This window comes from Ambystoma mexicanum, chromosome 1q, assembly GCF_040938575.1.
Source record: "Ambystoma mexicanum isolate Mex_15411 chromosome 1q, UKY_AmexF1_1, whole genome shotgun sequence".
NCBI classification, from domain to species: Eukaryota; Metazoa; Chordata; class Amphibia; order Caudata; family Ambystomatidae; genus Ambystoma; species Ambystoma mexicanum.
This window is the reverse complement of record NC_090922.1, coordinates 1,394,362,111-1,394,380,406: the sequence shown is the minus strand read 5'-3', so window position 1 is coordinate 1,394,380,406 and position 18,296 is coordinate 1,394,362,111. Positions and strand designations below refer to the sequence as shown.

General features: G+C 42.6%; 1 protein-coding gene across 2 annotated transcripts in view; it reads right to left on the bottom strand.

Annotated features, from left to right (window-relative positions):
* Positions 1-2,969: 2,969 nt before the first annotated feature.
* The window catches only part of EFCAB14 (EF-hand calcium binding domain 14), a 306,235-nt gene continuing 290,908 nt past the window's right edge, over positions 2,970-18,296 (bottom strand). Inside the window, exon 11 of one of the 2 annotated variants that reach the window (XM_069642256.1) lies at positions 2,970-4,169. In XM_069642256.1, coding sequence (XP_069498357.1) covers positions 3,994-4,169 — 176 coding nt within the window. In that variant the 3' untranslated portion in view covers positions 2,970-3,993. The remainder of the gene's footprint in view (positions 4,170-18,296) is intronic. The other variant, XM_069642257.1, reaches the window with a different exon arrangement.

The following is an 18,296-nucleotide window of genomic DNA, read 5'->3' as shown; positions in this document are numbered from 1 at the left end:
ACGTCCATGTAGGGGTAAAAACACATTCCCCAGTGAATTCTACATTTTTGTGGTTTGTGGAAGGATCGTTTAACCTTTCTTGTCTCTTGAGAAGGACAACATAGCATGTGTAGTTTCCAGATTTCAAAACAATTGCAATCTACTTGAACAACTTCTACAGTTCCTATTAATCCTTCTTGTCTACAGTACTCCATCATTCAACAGGAACTTGATCTACGTATACTGTCTGCAGCAGTATTTGCCACTGTTTGACTTAAATTAACTTCTTCAATGATTTACATTTAGAATGTAAGGCTTTACATTCTTGACCTGCCAAGGCAGTGATAGGCCCTTTCATGTACCTTAGATATATGTTATAGACAGAAATGCCTCAGTCACCCTCTTTAGGCTTCTATACTTAATGTTAAAAGCTTGTTAACCAGAGCAGAACTAGGTGTTATTAAAACCTTCATATGTATTTTTTTAACTGTATGCTCTGAAGGAGGGAGTGTGACTTCACACAATATTGTCTTAAACAGAGGAAAAACCAGTGCTAAGGGAAGGCACTGAACACCTTGGTGAAGGGCTGTAAAATACAATGCAGTTAAGGAGTGAAAATTAATCAAAAGTCAAGGGTTGACATTCACAAGCACAGGGTTGCTTTGGTGCAGTCCGCCATGTTTTTAACATGGCCAGGTCTCTATCCACAATCTGCTAAATAAAGCCCACAGGAGTATGTTGTGTGTAATTATAAATTAAAATGAGTAGAGAACAAAAAGTTATTGTTTTACAACCTCAAAAGATTGGAGGCCTAAGACATCCAGGAAAATAGGAGAGGAAAAACACCTGTACTCGAGAAATATGAAACCTTTTCAGGTATGGGTAAAGGACTTGCAGATTTAAATAGAAACCCTGGGAGCAGATTGAGAGACACCTCCTGAAAGAATAAACCAGGGAATTGTGTAACTAAACAACTTGAGAACCTGACACTTCTCTAGGGCTTCAAGTGAATTCTTATTACATATTGCCATAGGATTCAAAAGGTATCAAACAATGTGTTACACCATACCACCAACGTAGATGGTAATGGGAGGGTAGACATTGGTGAGCATATGGAAAAGCACAGAGGGACACCTGTGAGGGCTAACCACAGCTTGCAGTCCTCTCAATGGGGAAACACAAACAGTGTAAAGTGCTAGGACATCTGACAGCAGAGCAACAGGTCACAGGTTTGATCACAACCATCAGACCACACTCCAGCTACTCAAAACACGTATAAATAACAATGGTGGGATATTGATATTTATGTACACATTAACCTTGCTTTCGGGCTTCTTTAGGGGGAAATGAGTACCCCTATAGCATGGGGACTATGGACAGTGATCAGAATACTATACAGCATTAATTTGTAATGGCTTTTTATTTTAGAAAGAGGGAGCGAACACTAAAGGACAATCCAGGATTTACTAAGTCACTATCACTAAACTTTACAGGGGAAGGAAGACTTGATGCTAACTACAAACAAATCCCTTGATTTGTCTGACATTTTAGGGTATTTGGTACAGGTGATAAAATTATATCAATGCAGTTCCGCTCTCAGTGCATAGCGATGCACCGCACTCAATTGGATACTTCAATAGCTTCCACTACTGGTTTTAATAACCCTCCATTACCTACTACTTGCTGGCACAGGTAGGCACTCGGTGTGATCACACTGTCCACAACTTACTCCAGGAGGCCTGTTATTTTGGGATTTCAGTAAGTAACATTTGGTGTCCATTTAACCAGATGCACGGAATGTGAGAAACCAGCTTGTTTTTTTTTTAAACAATCAATACTGTATTTGTGTTTGTAGTAACTATCATACATCATTTGTAGCATATAGAAGGCATCAACTTTCATGTCACAGTTCTGTGATATCTCATATGCACAACACTCCTTGCAGCTCATCCGTATGCAACCAGAATCATTAATCCACCATTGTCTTAGCAGCAATCTCAAAGAAAAAAGTTAATTTTTATGAAAACATTCTTCTATTAAGATACCTCCACTAAAGATGCTCAACTAGGGCAATCGATTATCAATTAATAACTTGTTGCTAAAAGCAGGACATAGCCTAACACTACCTACTAAATGTGTTCTACAAGGAAGGTGATCTACAGGGGCACAAGACAGAACATCCGCTTGCAGTAGAACATTAATTTCACAGTATTACTGCAATAAACCCAGTGATGAGTAACTAGAGGCTGTGGAAAAATACTAGGACAATTAACACTGCCCAGTATTGTTAAAACGCATGCAAGTGTTATGTAAGGCAAAGAAAAAACACCTTAAAATTCTACATGCGTATTATCTTGGTGAACCACATAGGGTCTTCAGTGTATGTCATGTCGGAATATCCATTTCAAAAGCATATGTCAATTTACAATGCCAATGGCAAACATTTTTTGTCTAAAGACTGAATGAGAGGACATGCTCGATATTCCCATAAGCTCTGCATGCAGGCATACACTTTGAAAATACATATTAAAACCTACTTCTTACATGGTTTCCAAATGTGTGTCCTTTGGTTAAAAACAGCTTGTAGATTATGTATAAAATAGTAGGCCTCAGCGATTGTGTTCAGCTTAAATGTCTGTCTGCATATTACACTTAGAAATATACTGAATGAGTACTTAACGAGAAACAGCTGTTCGACTTCGGGTTCACGGCGATTTGTACATTTCACAGCATGTGACCTGCATTTATTAAGCAAATAAATACAGGTATATTTAATATTAGATCCTTAAAAATATTTTCACTGACAAACCTGGGAGAACGAATGCCCTTAAAACAAGACAAGCATAGTTAAGCAAGCAGCTGAAAGTTAAGATAACTATAGAAGCATCATTCAAGACCTACAAACAAGAGATGGAAAAATGTTCCACCAATATTATTCAGTGCCTTTACAAATTCTGCAACTTGATGTTACAAGTCTACAGAGAACTACATAAAATTAAGTCTTTTTTAATAGAATTATATACATACACAATACATTCCAACGACATTCCCTCCAGGTGCTACCTGTAATCAATCATTTGCAAAATACTCCTGGGAAATATTATTAAATGCAAAGAAGAAACTGGAAGAACAGAGGTCAGCCTGTTCAGTGCACATCAGAAAATTGTATGGACTTCATGGGATGGCTCAACTGGTACAAAAACCAACAAAGTAAATGTATCGTGAGATGCTGTGAATTTTTTGCAAAAAGTCTTTGTGTCCTCTCCAAGCAGAGTCTCCTGAAGTATTTACAAAACAAGAGAAACTCATTAGTTGGAAATGACACCTGTGCAATGAACATTGAAGCAGTCTTTGTTGCCAGCCAAGGAGAGTGGACACTGCAATTCATGTGGTGATGTAGAGACATTGATAATACAAAAAACCCAAGACTGGATTGCCGCGAAGAAACGATAATGTGGATTTTAACATCCATGACGGATTTACAATGCATAGCATCCTTAGTTGCAAAATAAACAAATTGCACTTCGTCAGTCATTAAGAACTTCAGCAGAATGTCTCCATATCTGCCAAGCCCGCCCTGAATATGCATAATTACTTTCATCGTTTTATTTACATTAAATGACCAATTTAAGGACATACATTTTCTGGAAACTCAAAGTGCAGCTATCTAATTTAAGGCAATTTAAGCGTGCTTATATTTTCATATGATAAGATAGCTTCTGATTCAAATATCTGTATGAGAATGAAAAATAAAGATGTAGGGGTTAAATTACACATTCCATTTAAGAATGTTAAACCTTACCATTCCAAGAATCAATACCACGCTTCCATGACACCAGCAATAAAACACTATTAAAACAATTCACAAAAAGGTCCAACAAAGAGTTAAGAAGGTGGTGGATGGGCAAAGAAAAACATTTTAGAAGGGGTGTCAACACTAGAGAAAGTGCAGCTGTCGAAAGTCAGTTTTGTAGAAGCTCACGGCATCCACCCTTCAAAGCTTAGGTGGCACCACTACACACCCAAAGCCAACTTTAGTTCAGACAAGGAATAATTGTCATCCCCATTGGTATCAAATTCTTTTAAGTACTTGGACTCCAGTGTTTTGGAATCCAAAAGATTTTGAAGGTCTTCAAAAGAAAGCATTCCTTCGGACCCACGGCCTGACCTCTTAAACAATTCTTGAATATCTGTAAGAGAAAGCACAAAAAAAAAGAAGTTCATCAAGTTGCCCTCTTCTAAGCACCAAGCAGCACCACATTTAGGTCGAGGGAATACAAAGTTAAAGTGGTCAGGTAACATGCTTTCAAATAATTTTCTAACAAATAAAAATGTAACCCTTTGTGACGTCAGCAGTGTTACTATGCACACTGTGTACACACAAATTAAACTAATGTTCTCTAGGCTCAATAAAGGGACCTGTTCTGCTCTTGCAGCAGAGATTCAAAATTCCCGCATAAATCACAGGGAAAGGATTGGCACACATTCACATGATCACCCTGGAGCATGAAAGCAGGTTTCTGTATACTTTGTATGTGTCAAAAGGGGGTGGGGTGCAGGTAGCGTATTTGACACGAGGTCTATGTTTTAGTAGTGTGAATCTCAAATCGGTATTTTATTACTGTGCATGCATGGCATTTTGCAAGCAGTTATTGCAAACGTCATGCTGCTCTTTTGTGGGAGCAACTGCTGCATTTCAATGGTTTTTATACGAGCAAGAGGACAGCCATGAGATAAACCTCTATTCTTCTTTGAGGGGAGATGACCCGCTCCATTCTATTCCCCACTTACAGTGCCCTTGAAATGCCATTTGACCATACTCAAATTGGGATTCAGCTTGTAATGCAGGTGTTCTCTCCTTTAGGAACGTTTAGAGGTTTCATTTACAGGCTGTTGGTAAAGCGGTTTGACTAATTTCAAAGACAGAACCTTTCAAAAAGGAACCACATCTGGCGCATTATTTAAAGTTATAGACCATCTTCTGTTCAAAGGTAAGGAAAAGGTATGAATGTTTTTATATCTTGGTTACGTATCTTCTCAGTCTTTCTAGCAGCTTCGAAATTCACGGCATCGCTGGAGGGGTATCAACTCTTTTCTCATTCGCGATGTTTTCAGTATTTCGGTTTTCATTCCATGGTTCCCAGTTCCAATGGCTAGCGGCTTATCAAAGTTCAAAGCACCCCTCAGGTTCTAGGCCAGTTCAAGGAGTATTTGGCATTAGCATACCTAGATGGCAACAAGGTGTTAAGAGTCAGAGGCGTTTTGCTTCAGCTCAATTCTTCCCGACCTCCTCTTGCTCAAGACCACAGATTTTCTTCTAGCACTCTAGCTCCCACTAGGCTCCTGGATTGTGAGGAGCTCCCCCCTCTCATTTCTTCCAAATTCATTGGCACTAGGTTTTCTAGCTTAGCCCCTTTTTAGTTGTGGCTGCTGGTGTCACTAAAGCACCACCTATAAACTGGAACTATTGCAGCACAGTGCAGCACAGGAGAAATGGCATACGAGGAGTTTCGGGATAGAGGCAGCAGGAGAGGCGGCACTCCCAGAAACAGATTTAACAACAACCCTAGGGGCAGGGTCCACAATGATGGACTCCTTTAAAAAATGCACCAACTGCTGACAGTTTAAATGACATACAAGTCAAATAGCAATGTGAATCAACATCAGACATAGCAAGGAAGCCGAGCTAGGTTAAAGGCATGGTCTAGTAACATTTTTTATTGTCCCTACGGGTCGGCCATGTTTTTTTAAGCCTAAGTGGCTCGATTTTAGAAAACTTTCCTATGGACCTTACCCGAGTTTTCGTCTATTAAACGTACGCGAAAACAAGGACCAGGGAGCTGCCATTTTGTGATAATCCTACCATTTCCCTCCTCCCCCATCATCCTGGCTGACCTGCTTTTGCAGCAATAAATCATATCCCCCACCCCTGAGCCTGTCATCAGCAGACTTGTACCGCCCATTTCCCAACGCCAAAGCACGTCTTGTGTCAACATTCACTGCGCTTCAGCTAATGACGTGTCGCCATGGAAATGGCAGGACGCCTCTTTCCTCAATAAGTATAAAAAGACCATTTCACAACACACAGCAGCAGATTTTCGATTCCATTCCTCACTCTGTGTTACTTAGAGTATTCTGTGACTCGTTTCTGTGCTCTGGTCAGCTACCTTCTCCGCTTGTAGCCCGTGTGAACACCTGTACCATCTCGGTAAATTATTTTACTTTGTTTACCACACAATGGCTACAATAATGCCCTACATGTACGAGCCCGAGTATACCGAGGAGGAACTACTGGAAATGGAAGCATGCGAAAACGATGGGGATTCGGACGGCAGTTGGCAGGACGAATCAACAGATGAAGAGCCTGGGCCTAGTCGCATGGACGGCGTCTCCACCTGGTGCACATGCAATCAGTGCGAGCTAAAGCCAACCGAGGACGAGAACTGCTGCTGCTGAGAAAACTCGGGATGCCTGGCCTACATTTCGGAAGGCGAGCCACGACTGGATGCATCACCGAGCTGCCAGACTTCAGGGCAGCCTGCCTCACATGGGCCGTGTTGAGAATAATGATGGTGCTTATGCACGAACTTCGCGCAACTGTTCGTCCTCATAATTCAAGTAACGAGTAAGTATACTCTGCTTGTCATGCCACTCCTATTTCATGTTCTTCTACTATATCCAAAATTACATCTACATATCATTGTAACGCATGTAAGTCGTTCAATAGTGTGCATTGTCTAGATAGCATTTGTCCGTGCAGAATGCCATTAGTTACAAAAATTGTCATTGACAACAAACGTTTATTAAACTTATCTTGGTCATTTAAAAACAGTTTGTTTCATTCCTTTTCACAGGTGGTACAGGCTGGTGGCCTAATGTTCCTATACATGGTGGCTTCACGGGAGGCTTGGACACCGCGTTCGAAGAGTGATACCCGCCTGTGCCGTTCGTGCCATTAGAGAAACGTTACCGAGTGACAGCGGTCAGTACAGGGGATTTTCTCTCGCTGTGCTGCAACCTGACCTGTATAATCTTTAAAGTCTTGTATTTTTGTGTCATGAAAATAAGATACAAAATAAAACACCACATATTTTAACAACGGTTGTTTCGATTTTTTAAATGAATCAAGTGTGTCTCCATTCAAGGATGGACGTCAGACATCTGTGCTCCGAATGGGTGAAGGTCTGGTCGCTGTGAAGCAGGGTGGTCACTATCTATCTAAGCTAACATAACATATTCTCGATCATGCATGCACTAAATAACACTTGTTCAAAGTCTTTCAGTGGGTTATGTCTCTATAAAAGTCACACATATATCTATACTAACAATTACCATTGGATTATACAGGCCTTAGGGTCTTGACCACTATAATACACCGGTTGAAGTGTGGGTCTGTGCTCACAAGAATCTCCGGTATGTGGCATTTGTTATTGATAAGCAACGATATACTATCAAAGGCGGTTCGCGCCAGTGGATGAGCGCTGGCATGGGGGGCTGTCAGGGGTACGAAAGGCCAAGGTGCCAAACTGCATGTACACTTCAAAAGGTATCCCACGCCAAGGGGCCATCGGTCACATGGCCTCCACAGACCCCGTGTCTCCAACCAGGCCTCCCCTTAAAGCAAGCCGCCCCCCTGCAATCCACATAAGTGTGTCTCAATTCAGCAGTCTTCCTGTGCCTTATCTGCACGCCCCAGGCCCATCCACCCCACCCCCCTCTATCAAAGGCGGTTCGCACCCGGGGATGAGCGCTGGCATGGGGGGCTGTGACGGGCGCAAACGGCCAAGGTGCCAAACTGCATGTACACTTCAAAAGGTATCCCACACCAAGGTGCCATCGGTCACATGGCCTCCTCAGACCCCGTGTCTCCAGCCAGGCCTCCCCTTGAAGCAGGCCGCCCCCTAAGACCACGACATACATACGTCATTCATTCACAAATGCACCCCTGTTTCTAATACTTTATAAACCACTTGATATGTCTCATGAGAACATCTTTGTGCTTTGCAAGTCAACTGGTGAACGTGTTACCTGGCAACCACTGAGATCTACGCTAATCTGCTCGTCGTCGTGCTATCCGTGAACTTCTGTGACCGCTTAGAGCAAACCCATCAGTGTGCTACCTGTGGCCACCCACCTATTCTCCTGCAACATACTGCTCTGCTTGCTGAATCCAACTGTTTGTTGGTCAAGGTAAGGCCATGTATCCTAGTCATATTTCACAGATTTTTAAATTTCTATCTATTTGCGAGTAGAGTACACAATAGTGCTATGTTCATTGGCCTCATTGCTATTGACTTGAGTTTCCATTGCTATGCTATCAATAGATTTTTTTTATTTTCTTCTGTGTCTATTGTCATCGAATTGCATCCTTCGGGGGTCCAGTCTATAATGTAAGCATGTTTCCTTCTCGTGCAAGACAGAACATCCAAGGGACGAGTCACATGTTCAGATTTTAGTCACATCATTTATACATTTCTGCAACTTATGCAAATACTAAGCCGCACATAATGAACTGGTATAGTTCCTGCGAGCAAAACAAACCTTGCATTGATCATTGTATGATTCATTTACTTTTGTATCAAATCTTTATTCTTGAAGATTGTATAATAATGTTGATATTTACTTTTCAGATTTATCAACAATGCCTGCCTGTTCGATTAGCGGTTGCCCTTGGAAGTCCCATGCGAAATCTGAAGGCACTACAATGCATGTATTCCCGAAAACTGTTGATCGAATAAGAGAATGGGTCAGACATTGCGGATATCCACTGGATGAGCTGGAAAGTAGAGTCCAACAAGTCTTACAGGACAAGAGGGGTGATCGATACCGCATCTGCAGCCGGCACTTTTCCTTGGACATGTACACAACATCTTGGGTAACAAAGAAGAATAAACGGCGAACGACACAGAAATTGCTCGAAAACGCTATTCCCACTCTATTCGTCCACATTCCTCCACCGGTGAGTCAAGTGTCCGGATTTAGCTTTAGGCCCTGCGGTAGTGTGTAGGTAGCCGAACGGATTAATTGATATTGTAGGTGTTCTATCCCTTGTAATAATTTCGATATTGATATGAGTGTATAGTTTTTTGAATAATGACATTTATCAATATATTCTTTTTCGATTTCATAACCCACAAATGCAATGTATATATATGGGAACAGGAAACTGTGCTGTATTGAGCATTCTTCAAGTATTCTGTCGCCTTACATGGCTACTTTTAATATTGGCATTTCATTATCAATCATTAATAATTTCCCTTTACAACTTCTTGACTATCCCTTGAATCTGAAGCAAGAACATTCTACAACCTTGACGTGGTCGCAGATATCAACCACTTCTAGCGCGTATCAGGTAATCTTACTAGGCTAATCCGCTACAGACCTGTTTTATGCATGTCAAGTAATAGTTTTATTTTATCGTGTAATTATTTTACCGAATGTTTGGTTAGTGCTTTCCAATTGATATACACCTTAGTTATCGTCCACTGGTGTTTGTTTTCAGTTATAATTAGTGTTATCCATACTAATGCAAGTACTGTCTTTCAGGGAGATGCTGAAGCATCCGCCACATCTACAACATTTCTAGATGTTCTTCACCAGCAGGAGGTATGGATACTGACAGCTCCATCGAGCGTCATCATCAAGAGCTGTAATTCTTGTTGTTTGACTGTTCTACACAATGTTTCATTCGTGGTTAGCCGTTGATATGCATCTGTGCTGTCGACCCCAGGTGTGTGTTATGTTTTCACTATTGTAACCCTCACTAATGCAAGTATTATGTTTCAGGCAGTTGATGGAGCGTCAACCCCTGCACTTGATGCAGAGCCTGACATTCAAGTAATTCCAGGGGAAGTGGAAGCGGGACCATGCGTATACGAATCGGCGCAACAGCTTTCGGAAGTGCGCACTACATTTGCAACATCCATAGATATTCTTCAGCAGCATGAGGTATGGATACTGACAGCTCCATCATGCGTGATCATATAACGTGATTCCATTTTGCTATACTTTCTTCTCTATTAACGCAAGTACTGTGTTTCAGGGAGACGACGTAGCTTCCACTACAATCACAACATCCAATTTAGATGATGTAGATGTAAATAAATCGGAGAAATAGGTCGATGAAATGTGATCATATTTAGATTTTCCTTGATTCTTTTGGACAATGCATCATTTTTGATTATCTCTTTATTTGTACCTGTGCGTTTGACCCCAAGTGTGTGTTATGTTTCCAATATTGAAAAGCATACTAATGCAAGTACTGTGTTTCAGGGAGATGCGGATGCCTCCTCTCCAATACAACCATTCATGGCAGTCCATGCAGAGCCAGAGGTATGGATACTGACAGCTCCATTGAAATAGATCATCACTGGTCGAATACTTGTCGTTTGATTGTTGCACACAATGTTTAAATCGTGTTTGGCTATTGAGATGTACCCGTGTGTTCGTCCTCACGTGTGTTTTATGCTAACAATATTTTGATACATAGTAATGAAAGTACTATGTTTCAGGGAGACGATGGTGCCTCATTCCGTGCTGTCTATGCGGATACAGAAAATATAGTCGTAAGGGAGGCCACGCGGAAACGAATCGGAGCTACAGCGTGCAGATGTTGAAGGTCGAGTCAAAAAAGTTGCAAAGAAAAAAAACCAAAAAAAAGGTTAGTTACAAACAGTTCATAACTTTAGATTTTCTTTGTGCTGGGGACTATTTTATGTTTTTTTTCCAGTCAATTGTACTATACTTTATCTTGTGTTTAAACTGAACATCCCTTTTCCGATCTGTCCTCTAGTTACCCGTGGGTCTACGAACTATACATACACAGACAGTGAAGCGAATGAGAGATGTTGCTTGCCAGACCATGTACACTATGGAGGAACTATTAATTGAGGCGAGGCGTGTTCAGGCTCGAGAGGCTCATGTCCAATGGCCAGAACATGAATTAACTGTGTTTGGAGACTACAGCAAAGTTGCATTGGACCATAGCTACAGTGCGACCGCACCACCACCACAAGAAGATGTTATTGAATGTATTGAAGATAGCTCTGAAGTAGTTGCAGATCAATTCACACAATCTACACCCGCCAAAAATTTGCCGCCAAAAAACCTGTCGACATTGGTGTGTTCTCCCATCAATGTTGAAGTAATAGATGTCGAAATGACAGAGAATGAACCAGCCGCAGCATCCATAGACGCATCAGAACTTGATATCAGCGATATTACTTTCCAATGTCTTGAAATCTCCACAATGTCACAGGCCGAAACAACGTTGACGCAGGATGACAGTCTAATGAAAGAGAGCAAATACATTGTATTCGACAGTTGTTTGATGGAAATTATAAGTATGCTGAAATGTGTGCATTCCATTAGAGGGAAAGTATGTGGGAAGCCATTGATTAATGTGACTCGTCAAATAAAAGGCAGTAACGTCAAAATAAATGCCGCCTGTAGATTAAATCATAGGTTCTCATGGTCTGCACAACCGATGCTGGGGAAACTGCCAGCAGGCAATCTACTGTGTGCAGCTGCATCACTTTTTAGTGGCTCCAATTTTAGAAAGTTAGAGGCTTTCTTTCAGTTTGTGGGACTCCATTTAATTTCTAAAGCGCTGTACTACATATACCAACGTGATTATCTGTTTCCGGCCATTAGTGATGCTTGGAAAATTGAACAATTGTCTCTAGCAAGTAAATTCGAAGGCAAACGATTCAGGCTAGCCGGCAATGGACAGTGCGACAGCACTGGATTTTCTGCCAAGTACTGCACCTACCACTGTCAGGACATGAATAGTAAGAAAATTGTGAGTTTGGTGGTCGTGCAGGTAACACAATGTACATCGTCAGTGGCCATGGATAAACTAGGATTTATAAAATCAGTGGAATACCTACAATCAAGGGGAATGCACATCGACCTCAGCCACGGACAGACACGTTTCAATTGCCAAGACAATGAGAGAGCAGTTCCCACATATTAAACATTAATTTGATGTATGGCATCTTGCTAAATCAATAAGAAATCTCGGCTGCAGGGAAAAAAAAAATGTTTTGAAAGTATTTTGCAGTGGTCCCATTCTATCACCAACCATCTTTGGTGGAGCTCAAAAACTTGTGAAGGGTCAGTGGAAATACTACTTGAAAAATGGCGGTCACTGATGCACCACTGTACCAACGTTCACCGCTGGACAGCAAATCAACATTTCCACCAATGTGAACATGGCCCTTTGTCCCCAGACGAGGCACGGAAGAAGTGGTTGATTCCATCTTCACCGACACACAAAGCCATTGAGAAGATTGTTTGACAAAACTATCAAGATATTTGAGAGGACTGACAGAATTCTGTCACACAGGAGATTTGGAGGTGTTCCACAATATGTGCCTAAAGTACAGGCCAAAGCGCTTGCATTTTAGCTTTCGGGGCATGAAACATCGCACTCTACTAGCGGCCTTGGCCCACAACAGCAATGCCGGACGTGAACAATCTAGGACTAGGGGTAAAGTAAGGATGCCTCGCTACACTAAGGTGTTTTCAAAACGAAGTAAGCAATGGGTGATCAAACCAGTCTATGATAAAATGCAGTTCGACTTTGTGAAAGGCCTTATTGCTGTCTTAGAGAAGCACAGATATGGAATTTTGGATGTTTCTGTGCAGAGCAGTGATCCATTGCCACCGAACATTGCGACTGTGCCATGCCCACCCGAAGCACAGCTGGTTGTGAAGTACAAATCCCGGTTTAAATAATTGCAATACGATTGTCTTTTTGTAAATAAATGTTATTGTATAGTGTACCTGTAACGCTAACCCCTACCTTCACCATCATGGGTGGCGAACAAGCCGGGTGTCATCTTTGAATTCTCTCTATTCACCTCATATATGTGTATGTATATATTATTCTCATGTCTCATCTCATGTAAATGTAAATGCTGCGCACTGTTAACGGAGGGGAGGCTTGCATATTGCAAATAATAAAAACAAACAAACAATAAATCTCACTTTTAACTCAACTCCTGTGGTACTTTATGCTTTCCCTGACCTTCCGCCAAAAATTAAATGTCTCAATTTGGGCTGCAAAGCTCGCAGACAACGGAGACAAAATTGGGGCACTTGGAACGCGCCAAGCGGGCCGTGGCATTTGGGAGAGAAGCCAGTTCGCATTTGCACTACATAGATGGATACTAAACTTCAAGTTCTCACAGATGCCTATACTATGTGATGTTGCAAATAAAGAATGCGAAGAACAGCGGCTTTGATTTTCAGCTCGCGCCCAGATGAGGCCCACAAGTCGCACTGGAAGTATAAGGGTCTATTGTTTTTTGACCTTGAGACATGGACCATGCCGAAAGAACTACATTTGAAGGGGGTGCGCAATAACGTAAGACGATAAGGCAGAAAATTCAGAAACTAGAGTTTCATTTTAGTTCAGTATACGAAAAATCGTTGTCATGAGCACGGTCTGTTTTACAGACTGCATTACGAAGAGACACAATGGAAATTTCAAATATAATGTAAGTAAATCTTTACATGCTTTTATACCGGAATGAAGATTTAATGAATGGATGCATGAATGAATGAATGAAGAGCTAGGAAAAGCAAGGAAAACGTGTTCGTAGTGGGCACATGGGCATGCAGGTCCACTGGTCTCACCGATCTCGGTCCTTGGCCCAGCCACTTTTCCCTGCACTGCCTACCTGCTCTATGGGACTGTCTCTGTATCCTTCAGCCCCTTCTCCCGGCATTTACCTTCCACTTGCCACCAGCTGGCCCTATTATTTAATTTGTATTCAACTAACCATTTTACCTTCACCCCCCCCCTGGCCTAGTAGGATCGTTATCTGTCTGCTCTTGTTCCCCACCTGCCTCGTCGCGCCTAGAAACACTTGAGTATAGGCGCGTTACAAATGCCATATCATATATCATATCATTCCTCACGCATGTAGCCTGTCGTTTATCATTGTGTGTTGGCCTCGATTTATTTAGTTACTTTTCGCATTGATTTTAGAGCCGAACATACTACATTGAACTATCCTTGCAAGCAAATAGTTTCTGATCGGCTGTAATAAATAAAATGAGTAATATTAATGAAGATCGGCTGGCGAGACTAATAATAATTTTTTTGTTTTCATAACAGGTAATTGCTCCCCTTCTGCTACTGCCATCGGTTTGAGACACCAGCAGATGGCTTTTACAGTAGACACCTGCAGCTTCGTGTGAACAACTGGAGCACACTGACAATTTTATGGGACGATCGCCAAGGGCCCACATGCCCTTACGCTGTACAAGTGGCTAGAAGCAACATATCAACCTTTACGATGGACTAATGCCTAGTTAATGGAACAGCCTTGCGGTTCACCGTGCTTCCAAAGTACTTCTTTTAACGAAAAGCAACACCCTGTGTACCATGGCGGATACAGATAAAAGAAAATAAATGGCTTTCGGAGTTCATATGGCAATTGCTGAATATTCTCTAAACATTTAATGTCAAATAAATGTACTTCACCAAATGTACCGTGTTGCTGTTTGATTTTAAAGTACAGTTTCATATTCCGAATTGTGGCGCGCTGTGTTGTGAGATGGTCTGTGTTGGTTTCCGGGTTCTGTGTGGAGTCGTGTAGACGACGACTGGGCGCGTTTGCCTACGTAGCACAGTAACGTCACAGAGAGAGGCGGGGAATATTAATGTTTGGATAATGTCAGGCTCAGGGCCGGGGGAATGGATTTAGTGCTGCAGAAGCAGGTCAGCCATGGCGATGCGGCAAGTGATAGGATTATCACAAAATGGCGACGCCCTGGTGCTTGTTTTCGCGTGCATTTAATGGACGAAAACTCGGGTAAGGTCCATAGGAAAGTTTTCTAAAATTGAGCCACTTAGGCTTAAAAAAACATGGCCGACCCGTAGGGACAATAACATTTTTTACTAGACCATGCCTTTAAACAATGGCAGAAGTGTGTCCCACCATCATGAAACAGTTCTGTGCGAGGATCCCGTAAATAAAGTGCATCAACAAGCCCAGTCCATATATGTTTAAATTAGTCTCGTTTCCTGCTAAAATTTTCTACTACCCCAATGTACCCGAGTTTAGCAGAGTTTCTTCAACGGCTCATCGACGGACCTCTCGTGGATGAACTCCCTTTAAAGCAGGAGCCACAGTGCGTCAAGATGCCGCGAAGAGAATGTGAACACGGTCGTCAAGAGAGCAGCTTTGACCTTCGCTGTGCTCGTCGACGAGCAGTCGTGCATGTCCTGTGAAGATGAGGCGTGCAGGGCACCTCGATGACCAGAGTTTGTTGCTATAAAGCAGATCGATGAAGAACGTAGGCCCGGCAGCAGGTGTCGGCGGTCGGGACTCAACCATGGCTGGCTTTCGGATCTTCGTTGGTCCGTGTCTTGGCGGACTTCAGGTGGCGGGAAACCCACCGGCGGATTCTCCTCAGCTCTCGACGACCTCAACTTTCTCCGGCGTGACCAAGCAGTTGACTGTGATGGCAAGGGAGTCCTTTGTTTTGAATGTGGTGGAGCGTTGCGGCTGCGGTCATCGAGAAACGCGCATTAAGCTGTCCCCACTTCTGGGCAACACGACTCGATGGTCTTCCAGCAGTTACGGTGCCCTGGTCGACAACATTGGACTTCGATGGTGCTTCACTTCAGATTCCTCGGCCGTCCCCGTCTACGGTCGACAGTCTTTCAGGACTGGCTGCCAGGGTGTCTTGGTGAAGATTAGCTTTTGCACGATGTTCCCTCATAGCTCGGGAAGAGGTCTCTAGACGGGTCCTCTCTTGGATCAGTCCTTGACAGACAACAGCTTTTTAGATTTCGACAACGGCTTCAAGCTGTGCTTCGAGGTTAAGCATCAAGTTTCAATTTCAGCTTCTGAACAATTTTGGTAAGTGAGAGGTCCCCAGATGTACTGTTCTGTCTTTCATTCAAACTGCTGAGCCAAGCTCAGGCAGCCAATCATTCAGACGGGCATTCATGCAGGCAGGCAATCAGGCTCACAGTGAATTCAGGCAATTCTCTTCCACCCAGACACCCATAACAAGGAATGTGGATTGGGACAAGCACCAGCCTTTCAGCACACCACACTGCATTCATGTCAGTTTCGGGCAAAGCTGTCTCATCTCAGTCTTTGTGTCACACACCAGAAACTAAACACCCATAACATGAAATGTATATTGGTCACACACTCCATTCACCCAGGTCCCACCGCAAGGGTGTACCCACAACATACAGTCACTGGGAAGGCTCCAGCCAGTCTGGCCTGGACTTCCCCACAATACCATATACGGTTATTCTACCCAACAGCCAGTCAGGGGAAGGGACAGAGAGACGGGACTTTGGGAAAACAAGGTAACAGGCAACAGAAACCAAGAGGCCACAGAGGCCATCTTGCCTTCTATCAAGAATCAAATTATTCCAATGGCAGAGCCTGGTTATCCCAAAATGGAGGATACCCACATCACCGGTCAAAGTCAGCATGGAGCTGCCACCAGCCCATACCCTGCACTGTGGGCGACGCACAGGTGCCCAAAAACATACACTAGGGGCACAGTGTTGTACCCCACACATGGGTGCCATAAGGTTATCCCAAGGGTCTGTTCAACACAACCAAAAAGAGGAAGATCTGCACTGCCAGGAGTCCCACATGGACTCCTGTGCAGAAAACAACACATAACACACATAAGGGAGTACAGGACAAGGACATTGACGCCCTGTCCCTCCAATGCATTTCCAGCATCACAAGGAGGGATAGACAAAGGCTGAAGGTGTTTTAGGTTATTTACTGAACCACTGAGTGCCCATGGCCATGTTAATCTCTATGTCCATTCCTACCCAATTCTGGTCCTTCTGTGCCCAAAACACCCCCCCTTGGAAACTTTCAGATAGCTTTATCAAGCCTTACCAATCAAACGTTGTGCCTAATGTGTCCAACAGTGTTTTTTCCAAAGCAGTCTTGAGAGTTAATGACTTAATTGGAGTTTAAAGCACTCTACTGGTCTATTAAAAATATCTTAACCAGATCTGCCATCCACCACTTGATATATAGGCACTGTGCGTATCTTTCACTGAGGTCCTGTTAAAACAAGCATTAGCAAAGCTGACCATTTTTGGTTGTGTATTAAGTCAGTTGTAGGGCACTGCTATTGTATAGCCAGGTATTCACATTATTGTGCAGCTGCTACCACCGATGGCCAGTCAATATCACTGCAGCTATGCCTGCCAAGTGCCTTTCCAATGATTACACAAACGCTAAAGCTGTTGGCATTGCCAAGGCCTGTTGTATTTTGTTGCTCTGCTCTCTTGCTCCCATCACATGACCCTTCAGTTTCAGGGAATATAAACCTGCTGAAACATCTTCAACTTGGTATTTAATTTTTTAAGTGTCAATAACGCCCCACATCACATGAAGCAGTTTGAGGTTAGAAAAAGATGATGAAACCAGAGTACAAAGTGACCTAGACAGAAAATGTGAGGAAGAAGAGAGTGATTCAACTCGGTCCATGAAGTATGGATGCAGTTTTCTTCAGAGTGGCCAATGAAAAGTCAATTGGGATGTAGTTTACACGGAAGATGTGGTCGAAGTGTTTTGGATATACTTTGGTCCAAGAAAAACCTTCGATGGAGCTGCATGCCCGCAAAGTGCTTTGGGATACAGTTTGTGAGAAAGGTTCCATTTTTCTCTACAGGAATGTTTTGCCGTTAGTGCAGTTTTCTTAGAAAAACCAAACAACTGCGACAGTACAAGACTCCACTCTTTGTAGAAGGCTGTACCACCTGAGTGTATGGTAGTATAGACAGAGCAGCCAGCCTTATCATATGAGGGAGAGAGGGCTGTAGAATCAGTATAAAGACAGTATAAAGACATTGTTGCACACATATGGTCCAAATAAACACTGAAACGCCATATATTTAAATAAAACACTATTTTTACAATAAAAGTAAGCCCAGATAAATCCTGGGGGAAATAAGTACTATCAGAGAGCATAAACGCATTATAAAAACACAACACTATGCTTTAGAATACACAGACCAAAGCATAGACCTTCTTTAGAAAACTAACTGTATTTCTAGGTAGAAAAAGGTCAGGCGCACACTCTAGTGCCCAGTAATTTAATCCTGATGTGAGTAATAACAGAGTTAAATCCCAACAAAGTTAAAAGAAATAGCAGGGTTGAATCCCAGATACAAATAACAGGGTTAAGTCCCAACAATGTTCAAAAATGACCAGGGTTAAATCCCAACTGCTGCAGTTCAAATGCACAATAGTTCTACTCCTCCAACTACTTTCAAGTCTCAAACTCTCTTCAAGGAGGCTGTGTTGGCT